Here is an 18480-nt window from a genome sequence, read left to right as displayed (position 1 = left end):
ATTGGACACCCCTGCACTAGAGGATGAACCTGGGGTGAGCCAGCTCCCAAAGGGAAAAATCCCTGGAGCCCTGATCCGAAATACAGGCTGTCCAGAGGGTGTACTGATAAGCAGCCAATCCCATGGAAGCAGACTTTTTCAAAGACCTGCAGTCTCCTGCAGTCAGAGCTGTTCCCGCAGGGAACCTCTGCTGTACGAGGGTGAAAACCGCCATCGAGAAGAAAAGACACACAAACAGAAAAGACACAATCTCCTACAGCCTGGCTTGTAGGACAGAAACTGTGAAGCAGAATTGTTTTTTATTGAGAAGTTTGTTCCATAAAGCTGAAGTACTACATTGGAATGTGCAACCTTTGGTAGTATCTGATTTTATAGCGGAGAACTAAGGAGTGATAAAGCTTGCTGAGGTGATCTCAATACCAGGAGAAAGGATATGGGGATTTAACAACTCCCTAAAATAATCTGAAGATATTTATGGACAAGAGCAGCCCTGCACAACTCAAAAATGATCCGGGGCTGCAACGAAAGTCAGAAAATGTAGGGTGGCAAACCAATATTTTCAAGAGAGTACCATTGAAGTTCTATGATCTTCAGCTGTAAGTCCATGGGAATTTCATCTAGGTTCACAGAAAAAGGGTCTTAAGTCGCTCTGAATAGTCTTCCACTGCATGTGATCGAGGCCAGCAGCGTGCCTGATTTTAAGGCCAAATGGGATCGTCACATGGGATCTATTCACAGGGCGAAGGTAGGGGAGGGACATTAAGGTGGGCAGACTAGATGGGCCTTGGCCCTTATCTGCCGTCTATTTCTATGTTTCTATGAATTTGATTTCTTCTTCTCTTGACAACTTAAATCTTTAGTCGAATTCTTGAATTAATTTATCAACGTCGTGAGAATATTTCTTTCCTAGCATGGCATGTTTGTTTGAAGGAATAGTCTTAAATGTTGGGAAATGGCTCATGTCTCCTTTCGACAGTTGGTTTTTAAACTGTGTAAGTTTCATTTTGAAAGCTCTTACTGATGCCAAAAGTTGGAAAATAAGCTGTGACTTTCCCTGCAGTTTTGAATTCAGTGGTGATATCAAAAATGAAACATAGGTCGTTGTTCCAATCTTCTTTTTTCAATTCGGGAAAATCCTTTGGATCGTTTTTCAAAAACTCGATGATTTCCTCTTTGAATGCAATGAAACGTAATACTTTTCCACAGCTTAGCCAACGAACCTCCCTTTGATACAATAAATCCCCAAAATGAGTGCCAGCTTCTTCTAGAAATGCACGAAATGTTCGATGGTTAAGCCCTCTTGCCCGGATGCAATTTACGACAGAAACTACGACTGATCTCTCTCATGTGGTATTTTAATTGTAAACCATTTTGACTTGCATTATAAAAAGGACTATATATCAACTGTGATGATTGATGTAAATTCCGTGTCTGCATAGGCTTAATTTGTGCTGATGATTGGCACTTAACACCTCATAATTGCTGTTAGTTGGACTTATTGAAGGCACCTAACACAAAAATATAATTCTGTAAAAAGTAGGGGCCTAATACAAAGCACTTGAAAGTGGGCGTGTTTTTCAAGTTAGGTGTTCGTTTTTGACTTGGGCGCGTACATTTAGCCTAAAAGTTGGGATGTCTAGTTACGCCTAATGCTGCTTAGGTAGGGCGCCTAACTTATAGAATCTCAATTAGCACTTTACTAGTCGGCACTGATTTTTTTAGGCAATCTGTATAGAATCAGGGCCATAGTTTTCTCCTTTAATATTTACTCTTAATTTAAAACTACTGCCTTACCTAATTTTATATCCTGAGGGTCATTAGTTCTGTTTATACTGCTACAAAATTTTAATTCAATGTAGACTATTGAGTTTCCAGGGTTTTTTTTTCTGCTGTAGTGGTGGCATTAGCAACTATTTATCCTAATGATGACAAAACATGCATTAAAGTTTAACATGTCATTTCGGACTGTGCTTACCAAACATGATTGATTTTAATCACTTTTCACAGACTACAATAATGAAGATGAATTTGGAAGAAAGTTGAAATACATCATGCTGCAGCTTCCACCTCTTAATTATAGTTTGCTAAAGTTTCTGTGCAGATTTTTAGCCAATGTAGCGTCCCATCATGAAGTATGGTCTGCAAGTGCTTTGGCTTCAGTCTTTGGGCCAGATGTCTTTCAGTAAGTCAACTGCTTGTAGCTCTATATTTAAATTGTTTCAAATGTGTATGTTTTTCTTTTACTGTTACAACGGAGGAATAACTATGGGCTAGATTCACTAACCTGCCCGAATTGGAACAATCCGTATCCAATTTGGGCAGGTCCGACTGATTCACAAATCAGTCGTATTCAAATGGGGGCGATCGCAAATGTGCAATCCCCGCTCATGTGCAGACCCTGACAGTAGTGACAGGAGAAGCAGCCTCCTGTCACTGCTGTCAGGGCTCTGCCCTAATCTCTCCTGCCTGCCCTTCTCTGCTCTGCCCTGATCTCTCTTGCCTGCTCGTCGGACTCTCCTGCTCTCTGCTGCCATTCCCCGCAGTGCAAGCCTGTGGTTATAAAGTGGGCCTGTACTGTGGGGAATGGTGGCAGAGAGCAGGAGAAATATTTATAACATTTTACTTCCACTTCATTCAGGACATAGCGCACTAAATTTCATAAGAATCGGCTGAGTTATGTGGAACGTACAACAATAATAGGACCCTGTTTTCTCTATAACAAATATAGTCAAACCTTGGTTTGCGAGCATAATTCGTTTCAGAAGCATGCTTGTAATCCAAAGCGCTTGTATATCAAAACGAATTTCCCCATAAGACATAATGGAAACTCAGACGTTCCACAACCCAAAAACTTTAATACAAAATACTATATGTACTTATATTGTAAGGCCTCACTCATTTAGAACAGTCACTACACTCCCTCAGCATCAGAGAGAGAAGAACCATTGGTTCAGTTATGATGATTTGACACGTGTATACGGTATGTACTCGTATTGCAAGACTTTGCTTGTTTAGAACAGTCACTACACTCCTGCAGTATCAGAGAGAGAAGAACCATCGGCTCAGTTGTGATGTGTGTATTCTGTATGTGCTTGTATTGCAAGACATTGCTTGTATATCAAGTCAAAATGTAATAAAATGTTTTGCTTGTCTTGCAAAACACTTGCAAACCAAGTTACTTGCAATCCAAGGTTTTACTGTAAATGGCTCGTAGATAGATAGACCTATAAAATGATCATGTACCAAAATGTAGAATGAGAATTCTTTACAAACATCACATAATAAAGGTACTTTTGAAACATATGAATAAATGGGAAAAAAATGTGGACGTAATGGTTAGACTCAGAATCAATTTGCATACGAAAATTAGCTATATTTTAATTATTTGCACTGTCAGTTTACAATTTGCGAAATGTCCTGATTTAATACTAGATCTTCAGCTTGGCCAATGACTTTAGGGTTGACTGCTATCAGGGCAGCATTTGAAATCACCATTAATATTAATTTTACAAGTGACCATTGTTTTTCAGGAAACATTTTAAGAAACATTTTCACTCCATAACTCTTCATTTGTCTCAGAAATTTTATTATACATTGTTTGTCTATCAAAAAACCCATGTTGACCATCTATAAATGACATCCGAATTGCAAAGAATATTCATCAGTGCTACATACCGTATTTGCTGCATGATCATTTTATAGGTCAGTCATAGGCCTGTATGTGAGCTGAGTTTTATTATTGTACACCCAGCCACTTGCTATAGAAAAAAAGGGATCTCTGTATGGGTTTAACAAAGTTGATGAAAGCTCCTTTTAGCCCACAAGAGTTCAGTTTCTGGTGATGATAGTGTTGTCCTGCAGGGTCGGTAAGCTCTGGACCTTTAGGAACTTATCTATCTCCTTTTACTAAGTTTCATCACCACATATATCTTATGCTTTCACTTTAATCACTGATATCCTATCAATATGTTTTCCAAAGCCACATTCAAAGAGAGGTTCAGAAGCCCTGCACACTTAGAGGTAGTTTGCTGCAGTCTAGTCTGTCGTGGACTAGGATCTTAAGTCAGTACAATCTTGTTTGTTTTGGCCCAGCAAGCTTGAGATTGCAGTATCAAAGAGAGCATTATCTATTTTTTATTGTTTATTGGAAAACCATGTAGCGTTATCTTATGATACTGTGATATTTGGAATGTATATGAGAAAAAAGAGTCAGATATCATCGTAATAATAAACTTTTAATGATCATGACTGGAGTTGCCATCCAACATATTACTAATAACTGGAAAGATCATACTAGGTTAAACTTAAATTTTTGGTGGAATTCATTATGCCACATATATAGAATGGAAAGATCAATAGCGATACAAAATGGAAATTATAATAATTTTATTAAAATTTGGGAGCCATTAACGTCTTTTTGTCATGATTAAATGCCATTTTCCTATTAGTCAGACATCATATAGTAATAGGAGGGGGGAGGGATTCAAATATAGGTTTCTTTACATGAATGAAGGGCTTTGAGGGAGGGTGGGGAGAGGGTTACATTTATATGTTTAGATTATAATGATAAGATTTGCAAGTGCCTTGATTTATTGTGTTTATTATGATTATTGTACACTTGATGAAAGATTTTTAAAATGAATAAAGAATTAAAAAAAAAAACTTGTCTTAACCTGATAACTTTCTTTCCTTTTATCACAGCAGATGAATCCAGAACCCCACCCTTCTTTTTCTGCACAATTTATTGATTTTTCTGTTTAGAGTTGTAGCTTTTTTTTTTTTTTTTGCTGTTTCTAGTTTTGTTTTTCATACATTGATTTTTGTGAGGAAAGGGAAATTTTGGAATAATTCTTCCTTCTGCTTTGTTAGAAATACTAAGGGCCTCTTTTACAAAGCCAGGGTAGCATTCCCGGTGCATCAAATGTGACACAGCCCATAGGAATTGAATGGTCTGCATCACATTTGCCCTGTGGGAATTTCTACCACGGCTTTGTAAAAGGGGCCCCAAATGACCAAAAGGCACACCATCCTATATGACAAGAGTTCTGTTTAGTACTCTATCTCCACTTGCAGGTAGATGAGCATAACCCACAAGTCTTTGGATTCATCTGCTTGATTAAAATAAAAAAAATTATCAAGACAGACATCATTTTTCCATATTGAGTAGTAAGTAATAACTTAGTCCACATGTGTGTTTTTGAATGGTGTTTAAGAGAATACCTGTTACAGGTAAGGAACTTTGCTTTCTAATTTTGAATTAATTTGCAGTTGGAAATCTTTATCCCCAGCATTTATACAGATGTGGAAGATTTGAGAGAGCAAGAAACTGTCAATAGAATAATGGCTGTCCTTCTGGAAAACTATTATGAATTCTTTGAAATGGAAGAAGATTTTTCATCTACTAATGATATAAGTTCAATAACCGAGCAGGTGAGCATTTACATTCATTTGTGTATGTATGTTTGGTACCTTATCAAGTCATTAAATATGTGAAAGGAATATAGAGATGCTTCTGAACTGTTGGTAAAATTTGATTTGTATAGTCATTATGAACTATAAAAAGTCCATTGAAGTTATTTTATATCTAAATACTGCACTTGTTTGTGAAAGACAGATTACCAAATGTTAATATTAGTGCATGGTGAAATTGCAATAAATCTGTTACTGTAGAGGTAATTTAAGAACAGGTTGAATTAGACCATTAGTTCATAGAATCTATTATTCTTGTACAATCCCACTTTATTCTGGGACCAATGGGTTGTTTCTGTCTAACCACCAGGACTTTGTAGGAAACCTCAAATTTCAGAGACTTAAACCCCACCCTCTCTTACCTCAGCACTGACCCTCTAGGAATCGGTTTTCCTTCCTAGAAGCCAGGCTGTAGGAGTTTGCTTTTCTGCTCGTGTTTTATTTCATGTGATTTCAGTCTTTACGTTCGCAGTTTTCGCCCTTGTGTTGCAGAGGTTCCTTGTGGGGACAGCTCTGACTGCGGGAGATCGCATACCTTTCAAAAAGTCTGCTTCTTGACGGTTCACGCCTATCAGTACATCCTATGGACAGCCTGCACATCAGATTGGGGCTCAGGGACTATTCCCTTGGGGAGCTTGCTCACCCCAGGTTTGTTTGCTAGTGAGTTGAGTGCAGGCTGCGTGGTTCCGTGGAGACATGCTCAGGATCGGAGCCCGACTATCTTATTCTACCAGGCGTCTGCGCGGTGTGTCAAAGGGTGGCTGAGGTACCCAGCCGTGGAAGTCCGGCCGGTGGGGCAATCAGAAGACTTGAAGTCCAGCGTTCCAGCTCTCTAAGGCAGAGGATCCCCTATAAATTGGTTCAGCTTTGTATGTAGTGCAGGGGTGCCCAAAAGGTTTATTGCGATGGACCAGTAGATCGCAAAGGCAACACGGGTCGATCGCGGAGACCATCCCAGGCTCTGTGATAGACTCGCGTTGCCTTTGTGTTCTGTTCTCCCTGCTTCTCTGATGCCAGGCCAGTTGCGTACAAGCTCTGGGCCCACAGCCTTCTCACCCCGACATCAATTCTGATGTCGGAGAGAAAGTTCCAGGCCAGCCAATTACTGCCTGGCTGTCCCGGAACTTCCTCTCTGATGTCAGAATTGACATTGGGGTGGGAAGGCTTTAGGCCCGGCGCTTGTACGCCTGGTGTCAGAGAAGCAAGGAGAAATCGGTGAAGGGGGGGTTGGCAGGAAGAGAGAAAGACAGTCAGAAAGAAAGGAGGGGGGGGGGCATGGAGAGAGAGAAAGAATAAGAAGGGGGAATTTTGGGTTGGATAGTATTGCCTTATACTGAAGACTGTTTATGACTTTATGTTTTGGGGTGGGGATTTGGCTATCTGGTGTATTAGTTGTTTTGTTTTGTGCTATATTTGCCATTGTGAAAATTCAATAAAACTTGTTAAAATAAGAAAGAAAGAAAGGCAAGGGGGCAGGGAGAAAGAAAGAAAGAGGAGAGGGGGCAGGGAGAGAGAAAGAAAGAGGAGAGAAGGCAGGGAGAGAGAAAGAAAGACAGAAAGAAAGGGGGCAAGTAGAGAGGAAGAAAAAGGTGGATTCATGGAGGGACAGAGAGATACCAGGCAAGGCATTCCATAGTTGTACGCCAGCCACAGATATCATTGATGCTCCAATCCTAGCATGAATAGTCAATATTCTACCCTCCAAACTTAATTTCGTCCCATTTACTTCTCTAAGCTCTCTTCTCGGTTTATAGATCTGAAATAATTCTTGTAAGATCTTTGGGGAAGCATGATATAATCACAACAATCTTAAACTGCACTCTTTGTTGCATAGGTAACCAGAGTAGTTTCTTTAACACAGGAGTTATATGAATACTCCTAGGAACCCCTGTGATTAATCTTGCAGTGGATTTGATAAACATTTCCAAAACCCTCAACTTCCCTTTCACAACTCCTAAGTATAGTGAATTACAGTAATCCACCCTACTCAGGATCAATGTCTGAACCACAGTACGGAAATCATATACTGGTAATATTGGCTTCAATCTATAAAGCACTTGAAGTTGCATGTATCCCACCCTGATTATTTTTAATATTTGGTTTTCCATTGACAAACAGCTATCTAAGCACACTCCCAGGACAGTCATCTTTTTTTTAATGGCAATTTTTTACCCATACATAACCACATTTTCCAACTCAAAATTAACTCCTTTCACCACCATTACCTTTGTTTTGTTAACATTTAATTTCAAATCATGTTCACTCATCCAACTTACGATCATTTCCATATACTTTTGCAAGTTTCAAGTTTTATTAAAATTTTGATGTATTGCAATATCATGAATTCAAAGCGATTTACAATTAAAAACAGGGTCTTAATTATTAGCTACAACGACCACACACGAACATGACAAACTGATACATAAGGGAAGTTGGGAGAACTACAATAAGCATAGTAAAGGACACATGAAAGGTAAGTACAAAAGGAGGGCCGTTTATCGGGAAGAAGAACAATATCATCGGCATATATTCTGTATTGCACACCCATCTCTTTAAATTTCTTCCTCAATGAAGCCATATAGATGTTAAACAGCATGGCCGATAAGGCGGACCCTTGTGGGACTCCTTTTTTAACTTCCACTATTCTTGACACCACACCCTTACTTCTCACCCTTAAAGCTCTTTCATTTAGAGAAGATGTGAACCATTTTAACACATCTGCTAGACCTAGTTGTTTCAATTTCACTAATAAAATTTCCAAATTTACAGTGTCAATATGCACCAGAGACCATGAGATATTTGTTACGTTTATCCCTTCCCTCAGAGTCTCCAATACTGAGATCATTAACAATTTGACACTGTGTGCATGTCAGAACCAAATTGGAACTTATCAAGGCAATTTTTTTGTAGTAGCTAGGTCTCGTTACATAAAATGGGACCTGTACTAAAATAGCACAAATTAGAGGTAAAATAACATGTCTTAATTGTAGTCTTCTCTGATAACTATGCATCTAAGTATTTTGGTGCTATATGACTCTTCTAAAACCTGAACTGATAAACTCATCAATTTTTTCTATAAATTCTAGTAAAGGTATTTAAGAAAGACAATTATGAAATTGGTTAATGAGAAAATACCCCTTTCCTCTCTCTTGCCCTTCAAAATAGGTTGTACAACTCCATGTACAGTCTGTTAATCAACTGGAACCTGAAACATGCCACCATGACTTGGGAAAAAACACTCAAGCAAACCGATTAAACTAAATCAATTTAATTCTTTCTTTGAGCAAACAATTATAGATGTTTGAAAAACATATTTCAGAAAAGGAATGGCCTTGTTTTAGAAGAGGATGGGATTAAAAATGATAGACAGTTAAGCTTCTAGATTAGTTACAAAGAAAGAAAAAATAATTATTAAGTATTAAGACAACATTTTATGTGTCAGCTTGAGGTTGTTAAGATCTGGATTATTCCATTTATAAAGGAAATTAAGAATAACTCATTGATTGCCACTAAATCCAGCTCATCTTCTTCCATCACAACCTCTAGATCCTGAATCTTGTATCCCATACTTTGAGCATTGGAATAAACTGCTTTCCAGACATTTCTCCCTTTTCCCATTTATGTAGAGGGTGAGGGAAGCATGAATTGGCCTGAGAAAATAGTGATGACAGTAACAGTATTAGAGCTTAAAGAACAGGTTAAACATAAAAGGTCCTTAGCCATTAAGAAATAAAGACCTGAAATCCACTGGGGTCTGTATAGTGTGTGAGGACACAGTTTTTGCACTCTAGATGAGTTGCAGCTCTTGTCTATTGTCTTTTTCTTTTACTGCATTATGAACAACCATTATTTTTGTCTAGATTAATGATCTCTTAGGAGAAGAAGAGGAAGAAGATGAAAAACTTGAGCCATCTGAAGAACTTCCAGAAGATACCATTGATAAATCTGATGAAATACCAGATGCAGTGCACTTAGAGATGACAGAAAACATTTTGGAATGCAGCAATATTACAGCATCAACAAGGTAACGCCAATAATCCATTTGGTTTTATTCTTTTTGTGAAACTGCTTTGAAAATGTCTAAAAAAAAAAGACAAGACTGCAAGTCTGTACTCAAATCATTTGGTGGGATTAGGCAGAGAACCATCTGTAACTGAACTGTCAACTGTCGGGGATCTCATTAGATATGGGTTGTATTTGAGAGACATCAGTGATCAAGACAGACTAAATTGCAGCACTGATTAATTGGTCAAGTGACCTAATAAAAGGATTACTTTCTCAATGGTACAAAGCAAATCCAAAAGCAAAATTCAGTGGTCCTGTTTTAAAAAGCCATGTTAGAATTAAAGCAGAGTTGAAATACATGTGAGTACAAGCTAGCAAAGTTTCTGTGGACAGAGCGAGACAGATTTATGGTTTGTACTCCCTGGTCTGAGATATAAAACTTGAGTTAACTAAAAAAAAAAAGAGCTTTCTCATATGTGGGTCCTAGCTTCTGGAACTCCATTCTCCAGGATTCCTTGAAGAACTACCCTACATTTCCTTCCAGAAACAATTGAAGACAATACTGTTCCAACAACATTATGGAACCCTATATGATTGCTCTCAATAGTCCACAAGCAAGCGCTTTTCATTAATAGCCATGCCTCTAACTTTTACTAATTGTGTTCCTGTTCTCATTTTGCTTATTTTCCCCGCATTCTTTCTCTTTCTCTGTTGTCCATTGCCTTTCTGATGGTTTGCTTTGTGATCTAAAATTTTAAATGTACAGCTGAGCTCTTAGAACTCTACCAGTATTGTGAGGAAGGCTCAAGGTGGCATGCTTACAATGAGGCCTCCTTTCCCCTTCACCCCACGAGCAATCTCTGTGAATACCCTTAAGTCCAGTTGTACTTCCTGGCCAAACATAAGTGTCCATTGGACAGCAGTGTACTGCTGGTGGTTGGCCTAGCTCTTGTTGTTTGCTCTTTATACTTTCAGCCCATAAAGGAAAAGAGAAGGGCAGAAACAACTGGAGAGCATGATCAGATATGTTTTACATTCTCCATCTTTGCCCCCCACCTCACCTCTCCTGTAGATTTCAACAATCCCCTTCTCACATAAACCATACTTACTTCTAGGAAGTCCTAATCACTTTCTACTCACCTTTCCTTCTTCCGAGTGAATTCCATTAACCACCATCCTCTGGCATCTTTCCATCAACCAGTTTGTAATTCAGTTCACCACTTGGACTCTAATTTCAGCCCATCAAGTTTATTCAGAAGCCTGCTATGAAGAACTGTGTCTAAGACTGTGCTGAAATCTAAGTAACCCATTAGATTATAGGAACTTCACTATCCTTTCCTTCAGCTGCACTTCCATTATTTTTTTTTTTTTTTTTTAAATGGATAATGTTAAATGGATATTGTTAAATGGATAATGATACATTAATGAAATGTTATGGAAAATGATTAAAGATATAAAAGATCAATATAGATAGATAGAAGGGAAATTTGTTTAAATATTGAATATTGATTGCCTGGAATGGGGAGAATGTTTGGATTACAGTTCCAATGTGTATCCTTAAGCAGCCAATGTACTGGGTGGGAAAGGGAGGGACAAGGAGAATATTTACTAGAATAATTAAGGGAGATACATTAGGGTTAAATATGTGTGTCATGAAGAAAATTTTTTGGATATTAAATATGAAAGAGGAGAGGAAGAATAAGATAATGAAAAGTATTAAAATGTATAATGTCTTTTAAAATATATTCTATTAATGTCAATGGCCTGAATCATGTAATTAAAAGGAAAAAAATATTAACATTTTTAAAAAAGCAAAATGCGGATATTTACTGTCTGCAAGAGACCCATCTTAATATGAAGGAATCACAGAAATTATCAGGTGGATGGATAAAGGAATGTTTTTTTGCTCCAGCAGTGGGTAAAAAAGCAGGGGTTGCAATTCTTATAAATAAAAAATGTATGGCCAATATAAAGGTAAAAAGTTCAGATCCACATGGAAGATGGATACATATCGATATAGGTATGGGAAATGATACCCTGACGTTATTTAATATATATGCCCCTAATTCGAATCAATCAGAATTTTTCAAAAAGCTACAAAATATGTTATTACCACTGGCTGCCTCTAATTTAGTGGTGGCTGGAGATTTTAATGCTGTAATGGATCCATTATTGGATAAAAAACCAGGTAAAAATATTAAATCTTTAGGTCTAGATAATTTAGTTCGATCATGCGATTTGAAGGATATATGGCGTATTCTTCATTTTGATGATCAGGAATATTCATTTTGTTCACAGGTTCATAAATCATTTTCAAGAATAGATTATATTTTTGTTTCAACAAATAAAGTGCAACAGGTGATTAAAGCCTCCATTGATCCTATTATCATTTCGGATCATGCGGGAATATGGATAGAATTACAATTAGATCAATTAGAAAATAATAGACCTCTTTGGAGATTTGATAATGCATTGCTTGTGGATGACAAATTTTTGGAAAATTTTAAAACACAAATTAATGAATTTTTTCAAACAAATTTAGTGGAAGATACATCTATAGAGAATGTATGGGATGCATTTAAAGCAACTATGAGGGGTAATATTATATCATATTCAGCTTTTATTAGGAAACAAATTAAAAAACAATATATAGAATTAGAAAAAGAAATAAAAATATTAGAAGCTAAATTGATAAGTAAATGGGAATATGAAGTTTTGCAAGCTCTTTTGAAAGTAAAAGGTAAATATAATGAATTAACTTCAAAAATGATAAGAAAAGATTTGTTTTCCAAGCAAACAGTGTATTATGGAAATTCTAATAAGGCGGGAAAATTATTAGCAAATTATCTTAAGGCAAAAAAAAGGAGAACTAATATTAATGGAATAAAAGATGATAATGGTATAATAACAAATCAAACAAATATAATATTAAAACAATTTTTAAATTTTTATAAGGATCTATATTCTTCCGAACCTTATTTGGAGAAACAAAAAGATGGAAAAAAATTTTTAGATTTAATTAATGGACCTAAAATTCCTGATCATATAAAACGAAGTTTAGAAGAACCTATATCATTAAAAGAATTAGAAACAGCATTGAGATCTCTTAGAGTTGGATCCGCTCCAGGTGGTGATGGTTACACAGTAGAATTTTATAAAACATTTCAAAATATCCTCTCCACACATTTATTAAAATTATATCAGACACAACTTATAAAAGGTAATATAAAAGGTACTATGGCTGAATCAATAATAATTGTTTTGCCTAAGCCAAATAAAGATCCTACTTTGGTTTCGAACTACAGGCCTATATCTTTGATAAATGTTGATAATAAACTTTTGGCGAAAATTTTGGCTTTGAGATTAGCCAAAGCTCTCCCACATATTATAGATATGCATCAAACGGGTTTCGTTGCTAAAAGACATTCCTCCAATAACTCTAGACTATTATTTCACATGCTAAACTTATCAAAAAAAATGGATGAACCGGCCTTTACAGTTTCATTAGATGCCGAGAAAGCATTTGATAGGGTAGAATGGAATTTTATGTATCAGGCTTTAGAATGGTTTGGTATAGGTTCTGGATTTATACAAATGGTAAAAACATTGTATAGCTTCCCGATTGCAAGATTAAATATTAATAATATGATATCTGATGGTTTTCAATTGCAGAGGGGAGTTAGACAAGGCTGTCCTTTATCTCCTTTGTTATTTGATGTTGTATTAGAACCCTTATTGTTAGCAATACAGCAAACGAGGGAGATACAAGGTATTCCATATTCAGATATGGAATATAAAATTTCGGCTTATGCGGATGATATTTTGCTTTATTTGAGAAATCCAGAGTCTACCTTATCTTCTTTATTGGAATTAATTGATAAGTTTGGCAAATTTTCAGGTTATAAAATTAATTGGAATAAATCTGAAATTATACCCTTGAATGTTTACTGTGTAAAAGGATTATTTGATACTTTTCCATTCATATGGAAAGAAGAAGGATTTAAATATCTAGGCATTCAAGTTAAAAAAACAATTGAAGATACTGTAAAAGAAAATGAAAAATATGTATTAAAAAAAGTAACGGAGTTATGTGAGCAATGGAACCCATTACATATTTCTTGGTGGGGAAGAGTTCAAACTATTAAAATGATGATGTTGCCTGTGGTTTGCTACCAAATGAGTATGATACCTATTTATTTTCAGGGGTCCTTTTATAAAAAGCTTAATAGAATTTTAACAAAATTTCTTTGGCTTGGTAAAACACCTAGAATAGCTTTAGTAACCTTACAAAAATCAATTAAGGAGGGAGGGGTAAATTTTCCAAATTTCTATAGGTACCATCAAGCCTATATTCTACGTCAGGGTATGTATTGGATCCTCCCAGAACTTATAGATAATGCACCAGATTGGTTATATTTGGAATGGCGCCTTATGTTTCCCCTAAATTTAGTTCATCTACCAAGTATTAATATACCTAAAAGATACAAAGAAAATAAAATAATAATGGATACTTGGAAAACATTGAGATTTATTGATAAATTAACACCCATCCCAATATACAAATCAACTAATCAATCCATATGGATAAACTCCAAGATCAAAATTGGCGGAGCTCAAATCCTTTGGAAGAACTGGATTAATGCAGGCATTAGAACTCTAGATGATATTATCTCAGAAGGTAAACTGCTGGATTTTCCACAATTGCAACACAGATTTGGTTTCAATAAAACACAAAGTTTTAAATGGTTGCAATTGAAGCAGGCCATTCAGGTTGGGTTCCCTGAATGGAAATCATTAAACAATCAATATAGTTTAAAGTTCTTATGCTTTAAAGCAGACTTCCTAGGACATCAAGCCGCATTGTGGTATAAATTAATATCTGGATATTTAAATAAAAAACCAAAAAATGGTCTAAGAGACATTTGGAGCATTGAGATTGGACATCAAATTAATGCATCTCAATGGCCACTAATTTGGTCTTGGAGAATGGGATGTACAGTGTCAGCGTCTATGAGACAAACATGGTTCTTTTTATTACATAGAGCTTTTTGGACCCCTACTCGTTTGCAAAAATTAGACAGTTCTAAGTCTAATAGATGCTGGCACTGTAATCTAGAACCAGGGACATTAGATCATTTATTATATCATTGTCCTTATATTAAAATTTTTTGGAATTCAATTTGGCCACAAATTAATAAATTAATGGAAAATCATATTGCAATATCATATGATACAATTTTATTTGGAACAATGATGAGAATAAAAAGTCAAATTTCACCAGAAAATAATAAGCTTTTATTAATTATGACAGGGGTTGCCATTCAACATATAACTAACAATTGGAAAAATTACAACAACCTAAATTACACATTTTGGTGGAATACAATATGTCATATTTTTAAAATGGAAAGAACAATAGCAATACAAAAGGGGACATATAATAAATTTATAAAAATATGGGGGCCATTGACAAAATACTGTAATGAATAAATAATATGATGTTTTCTTCTTCTTTTCTTCTTTTAAGGATTTTTTTTTTTATGACACACATAAAGGGGGGGTAAGAAAAATTAATTTATACATAGTATGTTATAATATATTATACAAAATGTAACGTATGAATAAAAGGTAATAAAAGGGTGAGGGGAGGGAAATGGGACAAAAATTGTTTAGATTATATTGTATTAGATATAAAAAAGTTATTGAATATTTATCAATTGTATTCTAATATGTTGTATACTTTTTATAAAAATTTGAACTCTAGATGATATTATCTCAGAAGGTAAACTGCTGATTTTGATGCACTATTGATTTTGCACACTAGGGACGCCCGATGATGGTGTGCAGGCGGGGTGATTCACTTTCGCCTTTGTAAGTGGAAGCGATGGAGTTTGTTCTCCCGTCGCTAATAACCTCACACTGAGAGCGTCCCTATCTCTAAATTGACATTTATTATTAGTGTGGTTTGGTTTGCTAGAAGTGATTGGCTGATAGACCCACTCATGAGTCCTTATTGACATTTTTGCCTCTCTTTTTGTATCTTTTTAAGCACCTTTTGGCAAACGTTGAGGAGTTTATAGTATTAAAGATATAAAGGAAATATTATATCCAAATATAATATTCCAAATATAGCCAATCTGGAGTGTATTCAATGAGCTCAGGGAGGACCCACTACATACCTTGACGTAAAATATAGGCTTGATGGTACCTATAAAAGTTTGGAAAATTTATCCCACCCTCCTTAATTGGTTTTTGTAAAGATACTAGAGCAATTCTGGGAGTTTTAAACTAAACTAAACTAAACCATTAGGTTTGTATACCGCACCATCTCCGCATGCGCAGAGCTCGGTACGGTTTACAGAGGTTAAGAGGAAAGGAATTACAAAGAAGGGATATAGGAGAGGGACTGAGAGGATAGAGAGGGGCAGGGTACTAGAACACGGGAGGAGATTAGATTTTTGAGAAGAGCCAAGTTTTCAAGCGTTTTCGGAAGGATTGGAAGGAGCTAGAATTTCTGAGCGGGGATGAGAGGTTGTTTCAGAGTTCAGTGGTTCTAAAGGGGAGGGATGTTCCAAGTTTTCCTGCGCGGGATATACCTTTTATAGATGGGAAAGATAGTGTCAGTTTTTGGGAGGGTCTAGAAGAGAGCGGGTTTGATGAATTCCAGAAGAGTGGGATAACGGGAGGAAGGACGCCATGTAGAATCTTGAAGGCTAAGCAGGCACATTTATAGAGGACTCTGGAGTATACCCTGCCAAATAAATTTGATAAGAATAGAATTTAATTTTTTATAAAAAGACCCCTGAAAAAACACTGGTATCATACCCATTTGATAACAAACCACAGGCAATATCATCATTTTAACAGTTTGAACTCTCCCCCCCCCCCAAGACAAATGTAAAGGATTCCAGTGTTCACGCATTTCTGTTACCTTTTTTAATAAAAGTTTATCATTCTCTTTCACAGTGTCATCTAATGTGTTTTTAATCCAGATACCTAAATATTTTAATCCATCCTCCTTCCATACAAAAGAGAATGCATCAAACATACTTTTTGTACAATGCACATTAAGTGGAAGAATTTCAGACTTGTTTCAATTTATTTTATATCCTGAGAAATTTCCAAAATTTTCTATCAATTCTAACAGACAAGGAATGGTTATGGAAGGATTTCTCAAATAAAGCAAAATATCATCTGCATATGCAGAGAGTTTATATTCCCACTCTTTACGAGGAATACCCTGTATCCCCTTTGCCGGTTGAATCGCTAATAATAAGGGTTCTAAAACAATATCAAAAAGCAAAGGAGATAATGGACAACCCTGTCTAACTCCCCTATGCAAATTAAAACGTTCTGATAAATTATTATTAATATATAATCTTGCCATAGGGGAGCTATACAAAGTTTGAATCATTTGAATAAATCTAAAGAAACAGTAAAAGCTGGTTCATTCATGTTTTTTGTTAAATTTAGTGTGTGAAAAGCCAATCTTGTACTATTAGAAGAATGTCTGTTCGCAATGAATCCAGTTTGGTGTACATCAATGATAAAAGGGAGAGCCTTAGCCAACCTCAATGCCAATGTTTTAGCTAATAGTTTTCCATCCACATTAATTAAAGATATAGGCCTATAATTTGAGACCAAAGTAGGATCTTTATTTGGCTTTGTCAAAACAATAGTCAAAGACTCTGCCATAGTACCTGTAATACAACCCTTATTTAATTGAAATTGATATAAATTTAGTAAATTAATGATGATTTTTATCTTTAAGGAAAAAATGTAATTTATTGGTTTTGCTGCAGAGAACACCTTCAATAACTTCTTGTTAATGGTTTTTCAGTATATTCTTGGTACAGAACAGTAGTGATCAATCATTTCTCTGCAGTATGTTTATTGAGAGCCACATAATTTATTAGGAGCTAGATGAATAAAATGTTTTTACTTAGAAGTTTAAGCACACATCTTATTTTTAATATGTGGAAAAATTCCAATCCTTGGGCGTTTTCCTCCCCATATAAATCTCATTATCATTCTATTCCATCTCTGGAAGTACATTTTTGGAACTTCTATAGGTAACACTTGGAATAGGTACAAAAACCTAGGGAGAATCATTATCTTTACCACTTCCATACATCCCAACTAGGAGATTCAAAAAGTATATTCCTATTAAAAGGAAAACCAGAATGTGGAATGAAATTCTGCCTGTAGCAGCTTCTAAGCCTGATGCTGGATCTTGTTACAAGAATATTCAGTGGAGTACATATGAGGAAAGACTTCAGAGGGGATTGGTGGTTTACCAATTAAATAGCTGCGTCACATTGCAGTCTGTTTCTGCTTTTACTGGAGGCTTTGGCACAGGACTCCACAGTGCAGTTTCCACCAGCACTGAAGTCTGACATCCACTATGCACAGCAAATATTATGCTGCATTGATTTTAGTTAGAAGTGCTCAGAAGAAATCAGGGAGAAATGGCATGCAAAGTTTTACTGCACAGGTAAATTAATTTCTTTCTCTCCAGCATATTTGGTATTTAAATTTGTTTATTTTATAGTAATGTTTATTGATGAAATTTTTTTTAAATCCATATTTCTGTGACTGTTGTTTTAGTTCTATGTAATCTTCATTGATATTTATCAAATAATCTTGTGAAGGCAACTTCAACCCGTCAAAAACAATTAAATGATGTACTATTTAGTGAGATATTTAGTTTTCCTTTGAGGAATAGAAGTATTATTGAAGTTTGATATAAAATATAATCTCATACAGTAGATATGTATTTCTAAAGCAACAATTTATATTTTAATACTCAGATGTTTACCCTTCATTAACAGGGTAAACATGTAAATGGGAACTTTCATTTGGCAGAGCATTCGGGTGGGGGGCGGTTAATGTTTTGGGGTTTTTTAATAGCATGCCAAGTTAATCAGATTATTCATTGTCAAATGTTTTGTGATCATAGTTTATAGTGGTATGCCTAAATGATCTGGGATGCAGTAAAAGAAAACA

At 35.8% G+C, this 18480-nt stretch overlaps 1 protein-coding gene across 16 annotated transcripts in view; it reads left to right on the top strand.

The window, feature by feature from the left end:
• Positions 1-18480, top strand: part of FAM13B (family with sequence similarity 13 member B) — a 156892-nt gene that overhangs the window by 38617 nt on the left and 99795 nt on the right. For 15 of the 16 annotated variants that reach the window (XM_033927210.1, XM_033927205.1, XM_033927206.1 and 12 more), the window contains 3 exons: positions 2008-2182; positions 5289-5430; positions 9330-9493. In XM_033927210.1, the coding sequence (XP_033783101.1) occupies positions 2008-2182; positions 5289-5430; positions 9330-9493 (481 nt within the window). Of the gene's footprint in view, positions 1-2007; positions 2183-5268; positions 5431-9329; positions 9494-18480 lie in introns of those variants that run through there. The other variant, XM_033927212.1, reaches the window with a different exon arrangement.

The sequence above is a fragment of the Geotrypetes seraphini genome, chromosome 18 (genome assembly GCF_902459505.1).
Source record: "Geotrypetes seraphini chromosome 18, aGeoSer1.1, whole genome shotgun sequence".
In the NCBI taxonomy this organism is placed as follows: Eukaryota; Metazoa; Chordata; class Amphibia; order Gymnophiona; family Dermophiidae; genus Geotrypetes; species Geotrypetes seraphini.
The sequence above is the reverse complement of the archived record's forward strand: the minus strand, read 5'-3'. Positions and strand labels throughout refer to the sequence as shown.